The sequence below is a fragment of the Galendromus occidentalis genome, unplaced genomic scaffold (genome assembly GCF_000255335.2).
Source record: "Galendromus occidentalis unplaced genomic scaffold, Mocc_1.1 scf7180000075883, whole genome shotgun sequence".
NCBI classification, from domain to species: Eukaryota; Metazoa; Arthropoda; class Arachnida; order Mesostigmata; family Phytoseiidae; genus Galendromus; species Galendromus occidentalis.
This window is the reverse complement of record NW_003803873.1, coordinates 105474-121190: the sequence shown is the minus strand read 5'-3', so window position 1 is coordinate 121190 and position 15717 is coordinate 105474. Positions and strand designations below refer to the sequence as shown.

Genomic DNA, 15717 nt, shown 5'->3' with positions numbered 1-15717 from the left:
TCTGCTTAACATGACCTCAGTATAAGATACGAGTCCGTATCTCGATCGTCACCGAGTCCCTTTGGTCATCTCGGAACAGGATCTATCCGCAGAGCTAGCGGATCGAAACATATGAGGCTATCATCGGTTAGAATCAACTCAGAGAATGATCCAGTGATATGCCGGCTTGCACGGATGATGTGATCACCTGGGAATCACTCGCTCGCAGATCCCGCATGCCTTGATTGAACATCTTTGAATTTCGTTTCCGGCATTGCTGATTATGCTGATCAGGACCTGTCGGTTTTCGTCAAACATCGTTGAGAAGGGTCGCATAGAGGCGCCATCTGCAAAGAATATCATTTCGGGCTCTTATCGGAGGGATCCGCTCGACTATAGGTCTCCTCGTAATAAGCAGTAGAAATCGTTTCAATGACAGTGTGCGTAGGCATTTATTTTATTCACAATCGATGAATACTCTTGCATTTGCTGTCACAAGGCTCCAAACGGAACTTTTTACATCTATTCTCACATTTCACAGTGGAATACTTCCCCAGATTGATCCGAGGGCTCTTCACCCCCCCCCCCCCTTCAATCCTTGTTCGCTCTCCGTCATTTAATTTGGCCTCACGTTCATCGCTCCATTCTGTGTCCTCGACTGCTCTTCACTGTCTTGCGACAGCGTCTCTTGCGCGCTTGTTCGTTCGCGGTCATCTTCGTCCACACTAAGCTCGCACTTTCAAGAGCGTGATTCGGAGCTCCTTCGATTTTGTGAATGTCCGCCGTCGACTTTCACTCGATGCTCGGGAAGCTGCAAAAACTCCTTGAATCGTTCGATGCATTGGGTCAAATTATTTACAGCGTTTCATGACGCCTGTCTATGTACATACTCGTTCAATTCTAGAATAACTATTCCGTAGATAGGTAGGTAGTACGGCTCACTGCTCGGCTGGTCGACAGCGTCTACGAGGAGAGACATGGGCAAATGAGCGAGCAGATCCACTCGACAACCGAGGGCAACCAGGAGAAAAATAAGGAAATGACGATGCAGTGAATATACAGTTCGACGAGCTCTTTTCGTAGCGAGGAACAGGCTCGGTCCCCGTCAGAACCGTCAATCATGAGGCAAAAAACCTTCCGGAGGGCTCCCGAGTACGGGATCACGGAAACTCTTATGTAGATATTTTTTGGGGAAATTATGTCGTCACCTCGAACAAGACGGTGATCCGATTCAGCCGATGAATTTACTTAAAATGGTGAGACACCATATCTGAGATAAGTTGTAGGAGACGTGGAGGGACAGCGACGGGGATCCATCGAGAACTATCGCTCCCCACTTCGGACCTTCCGGATTCATAGGCAACGAACAGCTGATAAAAGGAATTTGTGACGAACTTCAGAGTCCTACTTCGCACTGAATATGACGAAAAGTGGACAATGCGCAAGCTCGTTCCATGCTCCGACATTCTCGCCATGCCGAGACAAGTAGGGAAGGCAGAATTTGACTGATATCTCAATGAGCAGCTGGACAGTTTTTTTTCATTCGATGCTCAATCCCGCAGGGTTGAGAATTCAGAATCGAGAAAGAAATCTAACTCAGTTCGGGGTCAATGACGATTCTCGCTGACGCCGATCCGAGCCACAGCGGTTGCCGTCGTCGTTGTTGTGGTCTTTGCCGCGGTTTCAACAATAAGAACGCGGGAAATGACGCGGTCTTCAGGATAAATCGAATCTCGGCCTCGCGTTATAAAGAGGTTTTCACCATATAACTTGCTCGAAATGCGTTTGCTTCCGCGAGGCTATCGCCACTCGATGCCTCATATGAGGCTATATGATTTGATTATCGACGACTGGAACTCTCAACTTGATATTTAAGAAGGATTTGATGTGCGTGCTTGAAACTCTGCGTTACTAGCAGTGTCCGTTGCAAATCGATGTTTCCACTGTTGTCGATGTCGTCGTCGTTGGTGTTGTCGACGCTTTGCTCCCGAGCTGACGGAGGAATTTTATTCGAGAGAGGAGTTTCTCCGCGGCGCGCTCCTTGGCCTCGAGTTCCTTCTGCTCCGTCCGACTCGCTTCTTCAAGTTTCTGCGGATGGGAAAAAGCTTGAAATTCGCCGAAACGTAGTCGGAGACACAGTGACACGGGGAGAGCCGCTGCTGTTTTTTTCCGATTGGAAACTATCGGAAGTTCCCGGGGCTCACCTCCATATGCGCTTTGACCTCTGCGAACTCCTGCTGCAGTCGAACTCCTTGCTCCTTGTGCTTCTCGAACTTCTCCCGCAGATACCGCTGTTCCTGAGCGAGGAGCTCATGATATCGGTGGTAAGCCTCCATCATGATTTCAACGCCTGGCCACTGGAACGGTGTCTGGGAAGGTTCAGGAGACGGGCTTGGCTCACTCTGCTCGCCAGCCAAACCCACTCGGAAAGCTGGATGCACGCGTCGCGGTCTATTGACAGAAGACGCCTCACATGAACCAGTATCGTCGCATCGGCTAGAATCCCTCGAACTGATGATACGCGTGAATGAAGGCAGCGAGACACCGCTGAACGGATTTTCTGGGGAGAGCTCCTCGACGTAGCCTACGGTGAAGGGAAAAGTATTGAAATCTCCGGCAATACACTACCTCCCGCTTACAAAGCATAGGTGCGTATCGATACCCGATTCAGGATAGTGACCTGGAAACCATGTCCATGGTACTGGAGCATAGGTAGATGGAGACTTACCGAGTTTTTCCCTAGTATCCTTCAGCACAGACTCGTGGAACTCCTGAGCGAAGCTTTTGGGATCAAATCGTGCCTTTTTCAGGAGTGACTCGTCGAACGCCTCGCTGGCTCTGTCCTGCGTTCTCAGGTTTCTCTTCGGCTCAGGCAGCATGATGTTATACCGTCTCGCTCGATCTTTCAGAATGGCTCGCCATCGCAACTCGACGTCTGAAGGAGCGAAAATTATTCACTTTTGTTCGTTTTATTATTCTCTAAGTAGAATCAATCTATAGGAGCACGCGCTAGAAGGGAGCCCGATCCGATTCCCCGATAACAATCGATAATTATAGTCGATGAGAAGCGGACGGATTTGAGTTCTTCCCCGAATTCTCCCAGGAATAACAGCACACCTGTCTTGTTCGAGACCGCGGCGGCCAGGTCGAGCGCATTTAGTAAATGCGGTTCTGGTTTCGAGCTCGAGGTCTTCGGTGTCGAATCGCGCGCTTCCGGGACGCTTTGTTCGATATCGAGCAATAAGAGACGCTTCCAAAACTTCTCGGATAATTCCTCCGTCTCTTCGATGAGCAGGGGCTCATCATGCTTTCGCTTGCAGACGAGCTGCTGACATTGGAGTCGTTTCACTTTTCTGTGAGTCGTCAATCCGAAGCTTTCAAGGAACTCGAGTTTCTAAGGAGGAATGGCGGGGAAAATTATGGTTAGTTCTCTTCCGCAGCATAAACCCGCCGAGATCCATTTCGGGTAACGATCATCGACTATGAGCGAGCAATCACCTTGTCATCGCACTCAAGCTTTGCTTTGGGTCCCGTCCACGTCACGCTGAACACGTTGAAGTCTCTCTCGATGAAGCCCCCTACAGCGTCTTTATCCTTGACTTGTAGATCGAGCGCTGACATGATACCCTCCTCGTCACGTTCTACCGGAATAGGCGCGAGTCCGAACAATGGTGCTTCCACAATCATTTGTTCCTTCTCTGCGTTCACGGGAGCAACATTTTCCGAGTATGACGCGCTGCCGGGACCCGCGTACGGCACGGGAATAGCGTACGAGACACCTGGATGCCCCAGGAGCGAATCAGCTGAGAACGGTGAGTAGAACGGTGGAATGCCGTTCTGCTGAATCACCGTTGGTTTGACTACTTTGTGCTTGTTCTGGGTCTCCAATAATCGCGCGTGCATACCTTTCCGGGAAGAATCGAGATTATTACACGTTCGGATATAACATCCTGGAGGGAGTCCTCAACAAATATCGGATTCGAATCAGCATCGTGGAATGCGAAAAATATTCACCTTCTTCCCCGAAATTGATCACGTTATTGTTCTCATTGAGGGAGTTCGGCATGATCTGCGTAAATGCTCCGCCCGATGTATGACTGAGATTGAGACCCTGAACAGGAAGTCCGGACATGGACAAGGGCTGTCCGGCCAAGCTTGTAGGTATGGAGGGGATTTTCGCGCCGTTCGTTCCACTCGTTTGGGGGGTGACCTAGAATGCGAGATAGGTCGTGCTGATAACGAACCATTCAGGGAGGGCGCACCGTGGAATAACGGCTGATATTTTCCGTTGACGGCTCCGCTGAATTCGTATCATATGAGTTGACTCATGAAGCTACGGAAGACGATATTAGACCCGCTGTCACTCCGTAACTACCGACCTGCATGAACTTCGAGCTTTGATGATGCTGCAGACCACCGACCGGCTGAGGATGTGGTGAGGACGACGGGACTTTACCCGGATCCTGAGCAGCTGCCCTGGCATTCCGCGACGATGTTTGGCTGAAATGAGCAGAACTATGCATTAGGCTCCGTCAGGTGTTTCTCTACCTGAGCTCGAACGGACTCCTTGGATTTCGCTTCTGTACATTCCGAAATTCCGTGTGTATCGACAGGACGAGTACCTTTGAGCGCGAGCGACCCCCTGCTGTTCCCTCAAGTAGAGTTCATGCTGAAACTGCAACTCCTTGCGCTTCTCGATGTCGAGTCTCGCTTGTGCGAACCACTGAGGATCGTTGTGGGGTCCGGGGATTCCGGCTAGGCCGTACGCGGACAGATCGGAAGCTTCCGAAAGACCCTCAGTCACCGATTTCGACAGGCTAAGCGACGAAGATGGCGTAGATGCTTCTGAACGCGGGGTTCCCTGAATTATAGAACCCCGAGACGTTGCGGGACCTCGTTTGGATTCATCGCTCCGTTGTGTCCCGGGAAGAGACGCTCCGGCGGGAATGTATGGATAAGTCAATTGGGGAGCGTAACGCGGATCGAAAAGCATCGGATCATCGAGTCGGAACGCAGGATGACCGCCTTGAACGGCGGCCATTTGCTGGTGATGATGGAGGAGATATTGGTTGTAGTCGTATGATGGAGCCAACGGTGAGGGATGGGGAATCAATGTTGGAGACACGGAATCGGAGGCTTGCGACGAGGACCCGTTTGAGATTATTGAGGATGAGCCCGCTCTGGAAACGACATGAGGGAAAATCCTTATCATTCTGTGCCACAGGACATGTGTACATGGAGGAATCTGATCGTCGAATGAGGCGGCCAACCGCTTTGACGAAAGCATGCGCTTTGTATTCCACACGGCACGTGCATTCGATCAATCGATCCGTGAACGCTGGCTCTTATTCTCGATCGTACCACATATCTTAGAACCTTGATCGAATCCCTTGCTCGGATGCGTCTGAGCAAGATCGTTGCTCGAGACAACAGAGGACTCTTAACGCTCCCGAGGATTCAGGGAAACAGCACGCTCACCTGTAAGGTTGGAATCCTCTGCTGGGCGAAGGTTGCTGTTTCTTTTGCGGCTCGGCTATTGTGCTCGTCAGGTCAATCGGTTTTCGGGAATCTGTCCCAGTATTAGGTGAAGGACAATGTTTTGGCTTGTTGGTGGCCGTCGAGGTGGAGGTTGAGATGATTCCCGACGGGGACGATGCCACTGATGACAAGATTGTTGAGCTTGCCAACGCCGCAGCCGACGTTGGCAACAATAACGTCGACGATGACGTTAAGGGCACGGGAACGTTTGAGGGTAGAGCTCCGTTGGGCAAAGGCGACGGAGACATGGCCTGCATGCCCGGAGAGCGGGGTTCCTTGCCGACATCTGTCGTGAGAGATGGAGAATATAATGCATTATGACGTGTTTCTCCATAAATCATCGTTTGCTCGAGCTTCATCGTTCATTCCCCGCTATTGATAAATGAGGGCGATGTTAAGAGCTCCGTCCCACATACTCATCCACCTGCTCTACGATTGAAATTATTACGCACCCGCGGGATCGACGGCTTGTTTGGCTAATTTCCGAAGAGCAGCAGCGTAACTGGACGTTCTCGCTCCGCTTAACGGACGACCACCGTTTCCTTGAGGCAGGAATCCATTCAGAGGACTGAACTGCGATCCCGATTGGGTTTGATTCGATGACCGATTGCTGTGTTTACCCCCGGAGTTAACAGAGCCGTTCCCATGGGAGGTTGCGCTGGCGACTGGAAAACCTTGAAGAAATACCAGAGCTCGTCAGTTTTGGAAACCTTGGAAGTTACCGGATCAGATCCGTCCTGAGCGAGGAATATTCTTGGAATTTTTTCGATTATCTCGGAACGGAGAGCCGTGGGACATACGGTGTGCCCCTAAGAGTATATTTTTTCTCCCAGTCGGAACAATGGAAAAATTATGTTTCGAGCGAAGTGTCAGGTGAGTGGTGCTGATTCCCGTATCCGGGTCAAAGGAAGACCTTCGTATCGAGCTTGTTTCCATCGAATTCCTCTCTACATCCTTCAGGAGTGACTCGTGCCTCCTCAGCTCGTTTGCCCCCTGGTTCTTGCGGTCTTCCAACCTCCGCTTGATCCGAGCCGTAGGAGCGGCGGTGGCGCTGACTCTTCCCTCGGGCGGTCAGCCCCGACACTTTGGGGACGATCGGGGTAGGGTTGCTCCCACGGGCGAGGGTAGGCACATCTTAGGCGCTGCTCCCTCCGCTCGTAGTACAAGCATCTCAAAGCCTAGCGCTCTAAGCCCCAGAGTCGGGATACCGCATCGGGCATGAAGCTGGAGTCTAGAAGTCGGTTCGTCGCCGAGCTCTCGAACGAGAATTCTCCATCGAGATCCCTTTGATCGGCGTCCATGATTTGGAGGAATGAACGACAGCACGCGCGGCGATAGCGTCCATGCCGGACAGAGACCTCTATTGATATTCGATACAGAAGCCATGATTGCAAAGCTCGCATGGTCCGTAATAGCCGACAAGGCAGAAAGTCGAGTTAGAGTACCATTCCCTCGCCCTTTACGGCCGGGATTTTCCGGGGATTGTGGCCCAGAGTAATCAACATGGAGATCGGATTCTGAATCTGCTCGGGGACGGGTGACGACGAGGTTGGCCTGAGAAGACAACGGGTGGGGAAATAGCACCGAATCAGACGTCATTATGCGTGAAGGCACGGGAAAGGAGTTCAAGCGGAGCAGCAGTCGCGATTCAGGCAGACAGAACTCGCGCGTTCGGCCGACCGTCGGGGGCTTTACGGATTAGGCAGAGTCCTCCCCGTTCGCGCCACTCCGTGAATTCCGGACTCCGTCCCGAGCTCGAGTCTCGTGTCGCTCTGGGTGACTCTGTAAGACTCTGTCTTTCGTTCCCCGGACTTCCATGGCGATGTTTCATTGACACGACTTGGAAATAAGTAGGTATCGTATTCGTGCCCGGAAAACTCCCTAATGACCGGCGTGGATCCCCTAACCGTTGTCGCTTCAGGAATCTTGAGTATGCGCCTCAGGTTCCATTGATTGAGGCCAGGAACTATCGACACTTCCTGTCGTTGGAACCCGGCGCGGTATCATTGTCTATCATCGACAATTGTCTCTCGCTCCGGGGCTTCTGAAGTGGTCGGTGATTCGGAGGAGATCAGCTCGGAGTGGAAACTCACCTGGTATCTGAGGGGGTGGCAGACCGTACTCCGGGAAGGCAAACGGTCGCAAAAAGCTGAAAGCCGAACTTGTCGTGGGTATTCCGCCGCCCACGGCCGACGCAGAGCTCTGCGGACACGGAGTTGTACCCGGCGAGAGCGATGTGACCGGGGGTGCCACGGGACTCAACAGAAGAGAAGACGGCGACATGAGAGGATTCACCGAATGGTTCGCCACGACCGGATGATGGGGCAAACCATTCACTACGCCGCCAGGTAGCGGGGGCAAAGCCCCGAATATATTGTTCAGACTCATTGCATAGTTGGGAGATGACGCGGTTTCACATTTTGAGCGTGATGACCGTCACGACGACGTTCGCACTCCCTATTCCTCGCTCCGACAGAGCCGACCGTCAATCACGAGAGGAGCCGCTCCAAGTCGCTCACTCGATGCACTTCTATTGATAAGTTCCGCGAGATGCTTCGCTCGCCTGCACCTCACTCGTCCCGTGATGGACGAAACGTCTAGAAGTGCCGTTCCGATGGGCCCTCGGGGACAAGGGGATCGGGGGGAGTTGTCTGCTTCGAAATGTCCTCATCAGATTCCGGAGGGGGAGCCGCTCACACTTCAGACGCACGTTTCACTGACGATGAGTGAAAACTGGAAGACTCCGATGCGACGTTCTTCATGAACTACCGTCACGGATCGATCGAAATGAACTCAATCCGTACGTGCTTGGGACTCCCCAGAATAATAAGAATGGATCTTTCACTGGAAACAACAATGCTTCCGATCTTGACGATGTAGGCTAGTAGGGTGCGGGTGCTGCTGCGTGCAGAGTAGAGCGAGACTCACGCTTTTTCGCTCCAGGTTGTAACCAGCCATCAGGAGAATGGGGAGTCCTTTCCACCATATTGTCCCTCTCCCTCGCTTTTGTCCTCCCCCGTTCGCTTAGGAGCCGAGCACTTCTGCTTCACCCAAACAGACACAATCAGCTGACTTAGAAGCTGATCTCTCCTCCCAGACTGTTTTGATCCCTGAGCCTCTCCCCGCTCCTTCCCCACGAGCTGAATCCTTGACAAGCTGGGCGCTCGGTCCTCATTCGGATTTCGTGGCTTCTCCGAAGTGTCAAGACCACGGATTTGCCCGTCTTCCCCATCAGCGCTTTCCAGGGAACCGATCCCCACTTTCATTGGGAGTTTGATCCGAATACATTCGGAACGATCTAATGCTGTCCGCTCTAAACTATCCCGAGTAACTTTCGATGGAAGGACGATTGTTCTCCGGCCGTTGATGCAAATGAATTTCAGATCGGAACTCTGATATTGGAGCTCGGCAAAGCAGAAACCTCAAACTATCAACTCAGCCGCATCGGAACGGGAGCCGATTCCTTTCCCCTGAGGAATTACTCCGTTCACGGGACCCGGAATCAGCGCACCGGAGCTTCTTCTTGCCGTGAGGACACTGACTAGACAAATGATAAAGATCCAGAACTCACCATCTCCTGAACAAGGCGCTCCATTACTGTCTTCATCCTGAAAATGAGGACATGATTGAGAATGTTTCTCACGACTCGACATTATTATGGTCTCTAATCCAGAGAACGAGCGTACTACATCCATTAATTCGTGACTAGCTGGAATATGGCTCCCGGGTCTAGAGCTCCCGCGTATACCGATCGCATTGACGGGCAGTAGAGGTTCGCTTCCCGTCCGAATTCCCGATCTAAAGGACGGCGCGGCGATCTTCATAACCACGGGAAGATTACGAACTCCGTTATCTTCTTCATCGACGACCTTTACAAGGAGAGAACCTTCCGAACATCATAAGTCAGGTGCCGCAAACGCTCGGCTTGTTGTCTTTGACAAAAATATCATACTATCATTCGTGGTGGGCTTTGACAGGCAGGACAGCCCGGTGGCGGGTCCCTCACAGAGAACGCCATCGTCACTTATCACAGGTAATATGTGTTCAACCCGTTTCCCGAAGACGGCCAATTTGGTTGTGAGACATTCTAGCGCTATAGAAGAGCGGTCCCCGATAAACCGCTCAAACCGAAATTAGGCAGCCGAATTCTTTGGAAGGTCGGACGAGGATCGCTGCCCGAGAGATTCCGTAAGGCACTCGGACAGTCGGAACGCTCCATCCTTTTCCGGATTGGGACGCCGAAGACCAAGAAAACCCAAGTCACCAACCCTGGGCCAACAGGCGCGAACTCTGAAGTGACATATCACATGTGGTACTATCGGGAAATTCGGGTCGTCGATGGAATGGATCAGTCTCTGAATCGGTTTCAGCCGGCGCAGAGTAGGTAGATGGAAGCTAGGCAGATAAGATTCTGGCAAGATGGGATTAGATTAGGCCGGGAGAGATCCACCGATAGAAACTTTGTTGCTGTAGGCTCTTCGGCAGAGGAAGCCAGCCAGCACCGGTTCGGCGCTCTCGTTCAAGTGAGTCGACCGTGCAATCTACGGTCGAGGAGTTCGCCGAGATTAGCATCCAGTCTCAGCAAAGCAGAGGACTTTCCAGCGAGAGGGAGGAAATTCTTCATCCAGACGCACCATCTGTCGGCACGCATCGTGATACAGAAGCGCCACGGATGCTTACAACCGAACGCTGTCGTAGCATTCCGATGGGTACTACTACATGTACTGAATAGAGCGTCTGGTAGCATCATCGCGCTTGCCGCGCTGATCGTCGTTGACGTTGCCGTCATTATCTTTTCCAAGCCGCTCTTATCGGTCCACGATTGAAATCGTCTTCCGAGATAGGAATGAGAGCACGTTACGGTTCCGGCTGGAATGTTGGAGTCGAGCTCCGATGTGCATTCTTCTAAAATCTTCGGCTGGATACAGCGTCAATCATCGGAATGGGTTGATCGATTGATTTCTCGCGTATGGCTCGGAGCTAGAAAAAGATCTCGAATATCTGAGGGACTTCCAAGAATTGGAATCCTTTTTTCGTGATTTTCCTAGCCCTGATCCGTTCGATTCGTGATCTCGTCTCCCATTCCGCGGGGGAGGCTATGCAAGGAATAGACGCGAGTCAACCACGCATCTATCATGGTTCGAGCCGGGTATCTCTCTGTGAGGGAGGGAGTGAGGGAAAATCCTCGAACACGAAAGCGGAAGTGCCTTGACAGAGATGTATTCCCCCGTTTTATCTGCTCCAAGTCGCCCACTTTCATACCGCGAGATTCCACGATTCGCTGGCAGACGAACACACTGAAAATATAAGGAATCACATGCCTACGTATATTAGTGATAAGATATCGACGAGTTCGGCGATGAGAGCTGTCGGATCCATTAAGAGTTGACAGCTGCCATCCCTGAGGCTTCTTCGCGCACGGAAATGCTGACCTTCGGCGTCCGACTACGCCAAGGTCCTGAAGTCGCGTTACGCGCAGATGGAGCCCGTCCTTGACCAGCATCGACGGACGAGGGCAAAAACTATTGTGGAGATACAGCCATGGTACAGCGTTGCAAAAGCCAGACGAATCAAAATATTGAACAAGTTTCACGACATCCGATTCGGCTCAATTCATTGGTCAATTTATGGTGTATTTAGGTGGATGATGGGCTAGGCTCTCCGTCAGAATACCTGATATAGGATCAGAGACTGTCATTCGGAATGGACTCTTCACTCACCTGCTCTGGCGGGGGCGGGACCGCTATCCAGTTGTACTTCCGCATTTCCAGGGGGACTCGCAATCTCTCGTATTCTCGCCACTGGCCCGTTAGGCCTTCGAAGCAAGTCAGACAGGTGACAACGCTCTCGAATTGGTGCAGCTGCAACGCGCCTCCGTGCCGGGGATGCGACATCAAAAACGGGAAGTCCTTGACAGTAATGCAACGAACACGCTTCCGGTATGTGATGATGCCGCATATGTAGCACACGTAGTCGTGTGTATTGTACTTCCGATTCACTCGGTCCCGATCCTCGATATGCGGCGACATCTCGTACGCCGACCACTGAGCCATGAGCGAGTGGTAGCAGAAGCTGCAGGTGACCACCGTTCCCTCCGTATGATTATTATCGATGATCATGTCTTGAGACAGTGCCGCCGCTCGGCGAGCATCGAGAATTCGCGTTATGATCGGGAAAAACGCCGACTGGTCGTCGACTGGATGCGCGCATACGGTATACATTGTCGACGTACGCTCCGCACAAAAAAAGCAGTCGTGCTCAGAAGCGCTCGGCTGCGTTGCCACATGCTGAGGAAGGTTCGACGATGCCATGTCTTTCATTTGTTTCGCGGCGGTGGCGGCAGCAACAACAGCTGGTTTCAAGAGCGGAGTAGCGCTGACAGGGCTCACGGCCGCTTTCGGTCGCGAAACCTTGAGATCCAAGCCGACGAACTGGCCCGCCGCGGCTGCTTTCGTAGATGCTTGAGCTACGCTCGGAGTCGAATACGTCGAGCTCGTAGGAACCGTCGTCAGTAATGTCTGGCAAGCGGAAGGATGCCCGCTGGCCGCTGCCTCGCCGGCGGTCGCCAACACCTGCACTCGGAGCGCAGCGTTTTCGTTGCTCGAGCGAGCCGAGCTCGCCTGAGAGATCACCGGAAGCCTCGACGGGCCTGTTTTCATCGCTTGGAAAACAGAAGTCCCGCCGGTCGGTGATGGAGTAGTGTTGACTTGGTACACTCGGTGTTTGTACGGGATTCCCGTCGTTTCGAACGTCGACCACTGCAACATCAGGTTGTTCCGACAATCGTTGCACAAGAGAACTTTTCCCGCGGAGTCCATCGGCATAGCGGCGATCGGTCGGGGTAGATCTTCGATAACCGGGAAGAAGGCTCGGCCTTCTCGATTGAGCGCAGTATCGACGGGAACGAGCATGTCGATGGGTCCAATCTTCTCACAAATGTAACAGCCGACGTACTTTGGACCGTTCGACGAGCGAGAAATGGGGTTGGTCGTGGCCAACTTCAGGGTCGTTGTTGCACTCGTCGTCTTGACCGCCTGTGTGCTGGAGGGGACAGTGGGAGCAGTAGCCGCCGCCTGTGTTTTGAGGTTCGTCGCTGCCGGCAGCGAATGGTGGGACGACGGTGCCGATTGGCCCAACGACGGTGACGGCGATGACGACGACGGTGGACACGCTTGAGCTTCGAGCTGTTCGCTGTTGATCATCACTTTGTAGTTTCTCTTGTGTTCGGGAACTTTTGATATTTCGAAAACCCGGTGCTGACGCTGCAAGTTCTTGTAACAAGGAGAACAAATGACGACTTGACCTTTAGCGTTCATTGGGGGCGCTCCGGGTGGGGGTTTCAGTCGCCGGAGGAAGCCGAAGTACGACTCGTTGTCCGCCTGCGCCGTAGTCGATACGAGTCGATGTATGGACGACGGCTGCTCGTTCCCACACGTCAAACAGACGAAGTTCCCCGCACTCGGGTTGAAAGGCGCGGGTGCCGAAGGAGCAACGGTCATCTCCTTGGCCTTATGAACGATCGTGGGCGGGGGCAAAGTGCCCATCGGTAGAGCGGGACAGCCCGAGGCCCGGGGCGGGGGCATTTGGTAGTGGCGTTCGTTCGGCGGCACGTTCAATTTTTGGTAGGCGTCCCATTGGTGCAATAAAAACGCGTGACACGACTGGCACGCCTTGATGCGTCCCATCGCGTGGTCGACAGGAAAACTTCGGGGCGGTCTCTCGTGGTTCAGCAGACTCGGGAAGAACGGGCAGTTCGCGATGCGTTTCGCGAAGATATTTAACAAAGTTCCTCGTTTCACCCGACCTCCGCATACGTAACAGACGTCCGACGTCTCCGAAGCACCGTCCCTCTGAGAAGAGATCTCCAGCGTACGGTCGCATTCCTTTTTGTCCGCGGTCGTCTGGCCGCTCTGTTTCGAAAAGTCGTACGCGATCGTGTTATTGTTGTTGCTCATGATATCTTTATTGCCAGTGCTGTTGTTGTTCCCGGTGCTGCTGCTCACGCCGCAGCTGCCGCCGCTGCTATGGCTGCGACTCAGAACGTTCGTATTCAAGTTGTTCAAAACGAAACCAGTCTTCTCGGAGTTCACACGACCCACAGGTTTCGAGAGGTCGAGGATATTCTGTCCATTGGAGTCATTTTGATTCGATGAACTCACTGGTGTCCTCGAGATCGGTTCTTTCACTGATGCGGGGGTCGTCGAGGACGTCGTCGACGTACGGTAATTCAAGGGCATTTGCTGAGCGCCGAAATACTGCGGCTGCAGCTGCTGTTGGCTGTTTTGTTGGTGCTGCTGCTGATTCGGATTGTGTTGTAGTTGGGGGTTATTATGAGATTGATAGTCTTCTTGTCGGAGATCAAGTCCGCTGAAGGGTCCATTATCTACACGCTTCAACCAGTAAGTTCGTTTAGAATGGGGTGTTCGTTGAATTTCGTGCGTTTCCCACTGCTGCTGCAGGAGCGCGTGACAGACGTTGCAAGCGAGAACACGACCATCCGCTGAAGCTCGTTCGGCACCTTGGGGTGCGGTATGCTTTTCGAGGAACGGAAAATACGGCAGACAGATTCCGTTGGCATCGACAACCTGTTTCGTGAAGAGAACGAGTCTCGCGGGAACTCCTCCACACACGAAGCACACCTTTGCCATCGAGCCGCTCATGTTAAGGTGATGCGATGAAACTGCAGTTTGGTCTTGTCTGAAGCGCCCCCCGGTAATTCCGGGTAGCACTCCGACCATCGCAGCTGAAATCGCGAACACTCATCGACGCTCCAGCATCTCTAGGCCCCCGCGTTCCCCCACGCCGATAACGGTTGAAATTCTGTCGTTTTCTCGAGTCCGGATACCTGTTGCTTCGCTCCCCCGCTCAAGGGGTCGATGAGGGGTTCTCGAGGGAGGGGTGATCCGCGGACTCCCAACTCGAGAGTTGGGTTTCAAGGAGACCTAGGACTCCGGTCAGCTCGACAGACACTAGAAACTTCGACACCACGATCCGCACTGGCCGGGAGCTCGGGAGTGTGGAGACGACTTCACGGGAAACTTGGTTCCGAACTTGTTCTTGGGATCTGTGGCGGTGTTGTTCGCGGTGGTGTGAGTGTGTTTGTGAGTGTGAGCCACCGACCAAACTTTCAAACTGCGGCTTCTGGTACTCGGAAACTTAACGAAACACACTCAGCAACAAGATGTGCGACTCGGACGAAACTTAACGGAGAACTAGAGTCGCATTCTCAACAAAACTCTCCCAACTCGAGCTACAGTTGCTGTTTCATCGACTGCCAATCATCATTACAACAAACAACAAACTCGACAGGGAGGGCGCCGCCATATTGAGCGCAGCGCGCGCGAAAACAAACTCTCAAAATGCGTCGATTCGACGACAACGTTTCTGTATTTTCGAACGGTCGCGGCAAGTCGCCCGATTAATAAACAGAAATCCGTGGTTCTGCTTGGTGATTGAGCGAATGGGGACCCGTGAACTTGGGTCTCAGTTAGAGCGTTCTGTAGAAGGATGCAACCTCGAGAAGGAGGCGGAACCTGAGCTGTTTCTGAATCTCACGATTGTGCTCCGTACTATCCGAAATTCGGCGTTCGGTATCTCTATCACATTCATCTGGTTCCTTTTTGCGTCTCTGTTTCAAGAAGGGAGTGAATCTCGCCCAGCTTCGCAGAAAGAGCCTATTTAGACGAGATGTCGGAGTCGGGCTCGCGTGGATCTTTACAAGGTGGAGACCCAAAGGGTTCAATGGCGTTTCTCGGCTATCCACTCGAGTCCTCGATGTATCCCTAAACAGCCTGAGGAGGGCGAGACTGATCATGACTTTCATGGATACCTATCCGTGTTGTCTTATACATTGTCATCGACTTATGATGCTTCCAGGCCAGAGCCAGGTTCCCTTCGCTGATGCGTCGGCTTCCTTGGCTGATACGTCGGCTCCCTTCCTTCTGCCGCTAAATGACCTCTTCATTGTATTGCTCCCAGCCCGGGGTAGATCACTTCGTCGAATTGAGTCGTTTCCCCGGTTCCTCTGCCGGAAAAATTGTTTCCTCGCCTTCGGAATTCCCGATGGAGAGATGGCTGTATTCTATGGAGCTGCAGACATTCACTCCTCACCATGTGTGGCGCTGGGGCAAGGTTCGTCCTCAGTCCCTCTCCCTCTCTTGGAATATCTTCAAGATAGTTCGATGGGAGCCCCGCATCCTC

The 15717-nt window shown here is 52.7% G+C and overlaps 1 protein-coding gene across 1 annotated transcript; it reads right to left on the bottom strand.

Moving 5' to 3' along the window:
• Positions 1-1890: 1890 nt before the first annotated feature.
• On the bottom strand, positions 1891-14177 carry LOC100898053 (uncharacterized). The gene is made up of 14 exons (XM_029113006.1): positions 13589-14177; positions 11894-13477; positions 11238-11830; positions 9089-9125; positions 5970-6191; positions 5458-5803; positions 4602-5159; positions 4359-4479; positions 3994-4189; positions 3478-3884; positions 3097-3373; positions 2708-2914; positions 2184-2563; positions 1891-2067 (listed from the first exon to the last, which is right to left on the bottom strand). Exons 1-14 carry the CDS (start codon positions 14175-14177, stop codon positions 1891-1893), a joined length of 5694 nt encoding a protein of 1897 aa, XP_028968839.1.
• Positions 14178-15717: the final 1540 nt, after the last annotated feature.